The sequence below is a fragment of the Saccopteryx leptura genome, chromosome 5, assembly GCF_036850995.1.
Source record: "Saccopteryx leptura isolate mSacLep1 chromosome 5, mSacLep1_pri_phased_curated, whole genome shotgun sequence".
NCBI classification, from domain to species: Eukaryota; Metazoa; Chordata; class Mammalia; order Chiroptera; family Emballonuridae; genus Saccopteryx; species Saccopteryx leptura.
Genome location: NC_089507.1, coordinates 220,251,663 through 220,260,123, shown reverse-complemented (window position 1 = coordinate 220,260,123; position 8,461 = coordinate 220,251,663). Strand labels below are relative to the sequence as shown.

At 63.6% G+C, this 8,461-nt stretch overlaps 1 protein-coding gene across 1 annotated transcript in view; it reads left to right on the top strand.

Annotated features, from left to right (window-relative positions):
* The first annotated feature begins 451 nt into the window (after nt 1–451).
* The window catches only part of NKAIN4 (sodium/potassium transporting ATPase interacting 4), a 15,951-nt gene continuing 7,941 nt past the window's right edge, over nt 452–8,461 (top strand). Inside the window, exons 1-4 of the mRNA XM_066384387.1 lie at nt 452–554; nt 4,546–4,683; nt 7,128–7,208; nt 7,958–8,152. Of these exons, the coding sequence (XP_066240484.1) occupies nt 501–554; nt 4,546–4,683; nt 7,128–7,208; nt 7,958–8,152 (468 nt within the window). The 5' untranslated portion in view covers nt 452–500. The remainder of the gene's footprint in view (nt 555–4,545; nt 4,684–7,127; nt 7,209–7,957; nt 8,153–8,461) is intronic.

The following is an 8,461-nucleotide window of genomic DNA, read 5'->3' as shown; positions in this document are numbered from 1 at the left end:
TCGGGTCTCTCGTGGGGCCACATCGCAGCCCCTCAGTGCTCCACGCCACCAGAGAAGACCGTGACATCGCCCCTTTAAGAAGGGGTCCCGCGTCCCCTCCCCAGCTGGCCCAAAGTCCCCAGAGGCCACAAGTGGGGGAGGACGAAGGGAGAGAGAGACGAGGCACAGCTGTTACTCGAGGGGGCGGAGCTGGGCCGGGGGCCTGGCTCTGCGGGAGGGGCGGGGTTGGGGACAGGCCGGGGGCCGGGGGCCGAGGACAGGGCAAGGGAGGTGCGGGGTGAAACCCGTCCAGCAGCGGTGGCGAGTCTGTGAGTCCTAGCTGCGGGGCGTGGCTAGGGGCTGCGGGAGACCGGGGACAGCGGGCCAGGCGGGGTCGGGGGCCTTGGGGACTCGTGCGGGGGCGGGGCCGGGAGGAGGCGGGCCGGTGGGGGGTGGGGGGCTGCGGGCCGAGGCGCGGGGTCCAGACGGTGGAGGCGGCGCCCGCGGGCCGCGCCGGCACCATGGGCTGCTGTTCCGGCCGCTGCACGCTGATCTTCCTCTGCACTTTCCAGCTGGTGAGTGGCGACCCCTCCTCGGGCCCCGCAGTCACCGGGCAACTGGGAGATCCCGGCGCGGTCACCGCCTCTGGGTTCTCGCCAGCCTGTGGGGACTCGGACCCGCGGGCTCTTCCACGGCGGAAGTTCGCCACATAGGACTCTATGCCTCCCCTGGGGGCGACTCCTCCGACCCCCTCGGTCCCCTCGGGCCCGCCCCGCGCGCCGCCGGGCTGTGCAGCTGTGCGTGCGCGGGGGCGGCCACGTGGTCCCGGCCGTCGCGGACAGGTGCGGGGGCGGCCACGTGGTCCCGGGCGTCGCGGACAGGTGCGGGGGCGCGAATGAAAGGGACCATCGCAGAACAAAAGACTTGGGGTTAGGGTCGCTCTGGACTCTCTCTCTCTCTCTCTCTCTCTCTCTCTCTCTCTCTCTCTCTCTCTCTCGCCAGCACTTTGGGTTGGGGACTCCACAAGTCCAGCGGGCGCGGCGTGGTGTGGTCGGGGGAGGGAGCAGCTGCGCGCGGCCCACGCGTGTCGGGAGGCGTGTGTGGCTCCGATTGTGCGCGCAAGAGCGCGTGCGGGTGTTTCCTTGACGAAGCCAGCGCCAGGCCCCAGTGAGCGGCCGGGTTCCGTTTCCGAGGCCTGACGGCCCATTGTGTGTGTGTGTGTGTGGGGGGGTGTTTGTGAGTTTGTGAGTGGGATCCCGGCCCTGCCCGCCCCTGGCAGACTCCCAAGCTGGAGGGGGCGGCCCCTCGCGGCTCTGGGAGGGGGGCTGGGAGGATGGGAAGCGGATGGGGAGAGGGAGTGGAGCCGGTACCCAGGGCTGCACTTGGGCGTCTAATGTGTCCGGGATTAGCTGGGCCCCCTGGATGCCGCTTTGTGGAGAACTTGGCCATTTCCTCAGCCAAGTTTCCGTTCTGCCCGTGTAGATCTGGGGTGCGGGATCGGGTCCCATTCCCAGAGCCCGCTGCTCTCGGGGAGGGGGCTAACAAAAGTCTGGGCCACTGGGCTAGGGAGGAGATGCTGATGGCCTCTGGGTCCCTGTGCTTAAAAAAAAAAAAGAAACGTTGCTCTGATGAGGCCAGACTGGGTGTGTTCCGGCTCAGATGGGCACCGTTTCCTCCTGAATCAGGGGCCAGGAGGAAGAGGGGCTGCTGCAGAGAAGTGAGTAGAGGACCCGTGGCTGTGCAGGGTTGGGGTCCTCTTGTCCTTTACCTGGGGACAGGGTTTGCTGGCAGAGCCTGCATGGGGCTGAGAGGCACTGGCCGGGTGTGTCCCCACCTGGAGGAAGCTGCTTCCCTGCTGGGCACTCAGAGCTGTGGAAGCCTGAAGGCAGGGGGTGAGGGGAGTGTGGAGGGAGGTGGGCAGTCTGCAGGGTTCGTGCTGATAAGGCGGGGAGTGAGCTGCCACCCTGCAGAAGTCTTTGGGGACGATGGGAGTCAGGAAGCAAGAAAGGGGAAGGAAGAGCGATGGGTGGAGGACAGCCAGGTGCCTCGGAGGGTTGCAGGCTGGTGGCTGGGCGGCCGCAGGAAGCAGAACTGCTTTCGGGGTGCTGGAATGTTGGCTCGGTGTCGAAACGCCAAGCGTCCTGTGTGGGATGCTCTTGGAGTTGAGCTGCATTGGGGCAGAAGAAACAGAGGTTCTGGATGAGGGACGTGACCTCAGGCTCAGAGGCATCAGGTCCGGGAATGTTGCCTCTTGAACCTCCAAAATGGCCAATGGACAGAGGGGTGTCCCTGCAGGCCCCTGGAAATTTGGCCACAGTTTAGGGAGAAGGGTTTATCTTGGCATGAAGGCTGCAGGGTTTTCCTGGACTGTGGAGGGGAGGGGGGACTTCAGGCCGATGTAGAGGGCCAGGCCAGGGCTGTGTCCCCACGAGGCCAGCTGAAATGCAGCAGGGAGCTGTGAAAAGCCTTTTGTCCCAGGCCAGTGGTAAGGGTAGCAGGGGTGGGGGCGGGGGCGGGGGAGGAGGTTGTGGTCTGACATCACCCACTGCTCTGGCCACTGTGTGGGGTGGGAGGTCCGAGGGGGGAGCTGTGGGGGGGGAGCCCTGTGTCTTTTCTCTTCTCTTTCTGACAAGCGTGGGAGTGTCCTGGTTACCAGGGTACGGGACAAAGGCCTGAGCGTGTCTCCTCAGAGCCTTCCCTCTGAAAAGTAGTGTGAACTTTGCTTGCTCTGAGCCAGTGGGGTGGGGGTGGAGGGCCGTTTCCCAGGCTGTGGCCCACCGCAGTGACAAGAGGGCAGTGAGGGCTCAGCAGGGGTTTGGGCAGCCGGGCAGCCCGCATCTTCTCCCTGCTCGCCCGCCCCTGTGGCCATGGGCCTGCGCCTTCCGGTCTCCTGCCAGGCTGCAGGCCGAGGGCCACCCCTCAGACTCGGAGAGCCATCAGCAGGGACACGCGCAGGATGCGCATCTGGTTCCCGCCATGCGCCCACTGTGTGCCGGGTGCCCTGGGCTGGAGGGGTGAAAGGCCAGGCAGAACTCCTGAGTGTCCGAGACGCTCCACGGTCCTGGTTATTGGTGGAGACTGTCAGCTTCACTGCGGTCTCTCAGGAGAGGAGGACAAGTCCTGACCACCTCCTGGCTGCAGCCATCCAGCCAACAGGGGACTCACCTGGGGCCTCACCCCACGGCAGGCCTGTGGGTGGGACGAGCCGTGACACGAGGGGACGTGGCTCAGAGTGGAGGGGCTGTGTATTTGAAGGGAGGGGAGCCTCCCGTGGGAGGTTTTCCCACACTGTACAGGTGAGCCTGCTCCTGCCCCCCACACCCAGCTGTCTCCTAGGGCCAACCCCAGCCACCCTGAAGGACATGCTTGGAATGTCCCCCTGCCCAAGACCTCCGGGAAATAGCCATGCAATGCCACCCACCCTCCACCCCACCCCAGGACCATCCACAGCCACACGCCCACAGCAGCTGCTTCTGGGGCTGGTTGGGGTCCCCCTGAGGGCTCCAGGGCATAGGCTTGGAGCAGCAGAGAGGACCTTGGGTGGAGAAAGGCCGAGTGTGCTGGCCGAGGTCAGGCATCTGTGGTCAGCAGGCCCAGTGATCCCAAGGAAATCCACAACCACTCACACCCTGCTGGGCTCTGTCCCTCGTCACTCTGCCGCTTGGAGGGACTCCTCTCCCTCCTCCCCCTTTCAGATCCCTCCCTCAGCCCAAGACCCCCAGCCCACACACCGGAGGTCACTCTGAGTCAGGCATGGGCCTCTGTAGCTCTGTCAAGTATCAGGGAGCGCTGGGCGCACAGTGGGCCTGCAGTAAAGTCGTGACATGCAGCCATGGGCCCCGCCGGGTTGCTATCCCTTTCTCCGCTGCGGCCCTTCCAGGACGCGGCTGGTCTCGTCCGGCCCTCGCAGATGCGGAAGACTTGGCTGTATTTTCTTCCCGTGTCTCCTCATCACCAGCGCTGGTGAGGGGCTTGGCCCCGAAGCATGATGGATGGATGAGTAAATGAATGAATGAAAGAATGAATCCTTTCTGGAGACATGACTGAGCTCAGAGCTGGTCAGCTCCCCTACATATAAAACATCAAGCTCCTCTGCCAGCCGTGCCTAGAGGGCTGGTGTCTGTCTGTCTAGAGGGCTGGCGTCCCTCCGTCTAGAGAGCTGGAGAGGCGAGAACGGCCTTGAAGTGGACGAGCAGCTTTGCCCCTCCCCCAGCCCCACTGTCTCCAAAGCAGGAGAGAGCCCAGCGGACTGGGGTGTGGGTACAGAAGCCGGTTCTCGGCCTCCAGCTTCCTGCCCTCTGTCCACTGTTTGCCCCCCACCCCCTGCCCAGCCCTGGGAGTTAGAATAACCCTGGATGGAGCTCCCATTTGCCAGATGATGAAACTAAGTGGCTCAAAGAGGAACTTTTGAAAAACAGGAGCAGCACCCAATGGAGAGTTTTCAGGGCTTGTTGGAAGAGCCAGGACCACAGCAGGCACTCCAGAGGAACGATTGGGCAGGAGAGGCTGGCCGGGGCCTCCGGGAGAGGTCCAGGGCCCCTCACGCGCCTGCCCGCCCTGCCCTAGGTCACCGCCCTGGAGCGGCAGGTGTTTGACTTCCTGGGCTACCAGTGGGCACCTATCCTGGCCACCTTCCTCCACATCGTCATGGTCATCCTGGGGCTCTTCGGCACCGTCCAGTACCGGCCTCGCTACGTGGTGGTGGTGAGTCTGCTATGGCCTGGTTCCCGCCCAGAGGCAGTGAGCCAGATGAACAGCCTCCGGTGGCGTACTGTCCTAGAGACCACCAGGAACGCACCAGAAAGTGCGGGATTTCAGCCGCACACCACCTTCCCAGATCTCCGGGCTCACACCTCTCCACAGCCTGGAATTCTCACCCGGACACTGAGGCTCAGAGCAGGGGTCGGCCTCCCCCCAGCGTGCCCCCAGCCCAGGCCCCCCCCAGCGTGCCCCCAGCCCAGGCCCCCCAGCGTGCCCCCAGCCCAGGCCCCCCCAGCGTGCCCCCAGCCCAGGCCCCCCAGCGTGCCCCCAGCCCAAGCCCCCTGCACACTGCCCCCCTGTCCTGGACAGGCTTGGACGATGTTCGGGAAGTTTTGCTCAGAGCCGCATTATTCAAGCGCAGATCAAAGTAACTGGTCTGGACCTGGGTTTGCGGCAAACGTTTTCCCGTGAAGGGCCCCGGGTCGCAGGTGTTTGAGGCATGTGGGCTGCAGCTGTGGGCAGGGCGCAGATACAGCCCTGAGCAGAGCGGATAAGGGGACACGGGCACTGTCCCAGTTAACAACAGCCGTCAGCCCCCTAGGCCTCTACTCCCAGCGGGCGGCTGGCTAGGGAGCTCTTTTAGGAAGGGGAGGGTTTGGAGGGGGCGCTTTGGAGTTCAAGCCATTCATGCCCTTGCTTGTCCTCTGTCCGTCTTGGATGGGCCACGGGCATCTCTGAGCGAGGGCACAGAGCCAGGGAAGGGTCCCGCCCGGCTAGCTGCTCCCGGCGTCTCCTTCTCTGTGGGAGTGGGAGTCCTGTCCTCCAGGAAGGCTCCGTGGCTGAGACCCAGAAGCAGAGGCCCTGCCACCTGCAGGGGCCTCGGTGACATCTCCTCCAAGGGCATCCCCAGGGCAAAGGCAGGGTGGGCCCTTCCCCGTGAAGAGCTGGGTTCCCCGGCCCTGTCTCCCTAGTACCCCGTGATGGACAGCTGTCTGGGTCACCTGGGTTCACTCACTTTCTCCACACCCCCCTCCCACACTGTCTCCCTAGTACCCCGTGATGGACAGCTGTCTGGGCCACCTGGGTTCACTCACTTTCTCCACACACCCCCCTCCCACACTGTCTCCCTAGTACCCCGTGATGGACAGCTGTCTGGGCCACCTGGGTTCACTCACTTTCTCCACACACCCCCCTCCCACACTGTCTCCCTAGTACCCCGTGATGGACAGCTGTCTGGGTCACCTGGGTTCACTCACTTTCTCCACACACACCTCCTCCCACACTGTCTCCCTAGTACCCCGTGATGGACAGCTGTCTGGGCCACCTGGGTTCTCTCACTTTCTCCACACCCCTCCCACACTGTCTCCCTAGTACCCCGTGATGGACAGCTGTCTGGGCCACCTGGGTTCTCTCACTTTCTCCATACCCCTCCCTGTCTCCCTAGTACCCCGTGATGGACAGCTGTCTGGGCCACCTGGGTTCACTCACTTTCTCCACACCCCCCTTCCACACTGTCTCCCTAGTACCCCGTGATGGACAGCTGTCTGGGCCACCTGGGTTCACTCACTTTCTCCACACACCCCCCTCCCACACTGTCTCCCTAGTACCCCGTGATGGACAGCTGTCTGGGCCACCTGGGTTCACTCACTTTCTCCACACACCCCCCTCCCACACTGTCTCCCTAGTACCCCGTGATGGACAGCTGTCTGGGTCACCTGGGTTCACTCACTTTCTCCACACACACCCCCTCCCACACTGTCTCCCTAGTACCCCGTGATGGACAGCTGTCTGGGCCACCTGGGTTCTCTCACTTTCTCCACACCCCTCCCACACTGTCTCCCTAGTACCCCGTGATGGACAGCTGTCTGGGCCACCTGGGTTCTCTCACTTTCTCCATACCCCTCCCTGTCTCCCTAGTACCCCGTGATGGACAGCTGTCTGGGCCACCTGGGTTCACTCACTTTCTCCATACCCCTCCCTGTCTCCCTAGTACCCCGTGATGGACAGCTGTCTGGGCCACCTGGGTTCACTCACTTTCTCCACACCCTCCCACACTGTCTCCCTAGTACCCCGTGATGGACAGCTGTCTGGGCCACCTGGGTTCTCTCACTTTCTCCATACCCCTCCCTGTCTCCCTAGTACCCCGTGATGGACAGCTGTCTGGGCCACCTGGGTTCACTCACTTTCTCCACAACCTCCCACACTGTCTCCCTAGTACCCCATGATGGACAGCTGTCTGGGCCACCTGGGTTCTCTCACTTTCTCCACACCCTCCCACACTGTCTCCCTAGTACCCCGTGATGGACAGCTGTCTGGGTCACCTGGGTTCTCTCACTTTCTCCACACCCCTCCCACACTGTCTCCCTAGTACCCCGTGATGGACAGCTGTCTGGGCCACCTGGGTTCTCTCACTTTCTCCACACCCCCTCCCCACACTGTCTCCCTAGTACGCCGTGTGGTCCGCCATCTGGGTCACCTGGAATGTTTTCATCACCTGCTTCTACCTGGATGTGGGGGGCCTCTCCAAGGTGAGTCAAGGCCAGGAGACCTGTGCAGATGGAGGGGCATGGCCACCGTGGGCATATGTTAGTCACCTGTCCCCACAGAGAGGCGGGGCTAGGCCTGCTCCTGGCTCTGTCCCTGACCCCCAGCAGTGACTCAGTCATGCCCGGGGAAAGACTAGTGAGTGGACGGATGGATGGATGGATGGGTGAGGTCTGTGGGCATTGCCGGACTGGTGGCCTCCAGCTAGGGCAAAGATGCACCAGGTAAGGCTTCCTGGAGGAGGGGTCCTTCCATCCTGGGCAGCAGCACCTGAAAGGAAGGTCAAGGCTGGGGCCAGGAGCAGAGAGACCAGCACTGGCCGAGGTGTGCAGGTGGAAGTACCACCTCAGGGGCATCGGCCTGAGCCAAGCGGGGCAACATCGCCTTCCTGCGTCCTCTGCACTTTCCAACCCCGATAAAGTCCATCGGTCCCTCCCGCGGGGAGTGGGCCGGGACCACATCCAAGCCGTGTTTCACCAAGACTGTCCTTGGTGAACAGATGCTGCTTGAGCAGCTCTTCCGGGCACTTGACACGTAGCGGTTTATTTCATTCCTGCGTGAAGCTCAGAGGGAAGTCTCGAGAGCCAGAAGTGGGGGTGCGACTTGACTCCAGGTGTCGCGGGCGGGGAGCAGCTAGGAGGGCTTTGGTGCTCTGGTCCCTCACTGCTGGCGTCCTGGGTGGAGGCTGGGGACGTCTCTTGTGCTAACCGGGTCCCGTCCCCCTCGCCCCCAGGACAGTGAGCTCCTGACCTTCAACCTCTCCAAACACCGCTCCTGGTGGCGTGAGCACGGCCCTGGCTGTCAGCGTGAGGAGCCGCCGGCAGGCTGGAGGCCCCCTGGTGGCCAGGCCCTGGCACCAGGCGTGGGCTGCACCCTGGCACACGGCTACGTGGAGGCCCTGCACAGCGCCCTGCAGATCCTGGTGGCAGTGAGCGTGCGGGCGGGGCCCGGGGGGTGGGGGAGGAGCGTCCCCAGCTATGGAACAATCAGGGAGCCCAGCGACCAGGTCCCGCGTCCTGTATGCATAGAGGGTCACACTGTCCTCCACCAGGGCAGGAGGTCTTTCCTTGCCACCACCCCTGCCCGAAAGGTTAAGGACTCGCCCTGCCTGTCACTCCCCACCTGTGTGGCCTGGGCTACCGTCCTGCTCTGGACAGTGGGCTCAGGATCAGCTGTGACCCCAGGGGCAGCATGAGCATGAAACAGGGAGTCAGCACTGAAGGTTCTGATGAGGCTG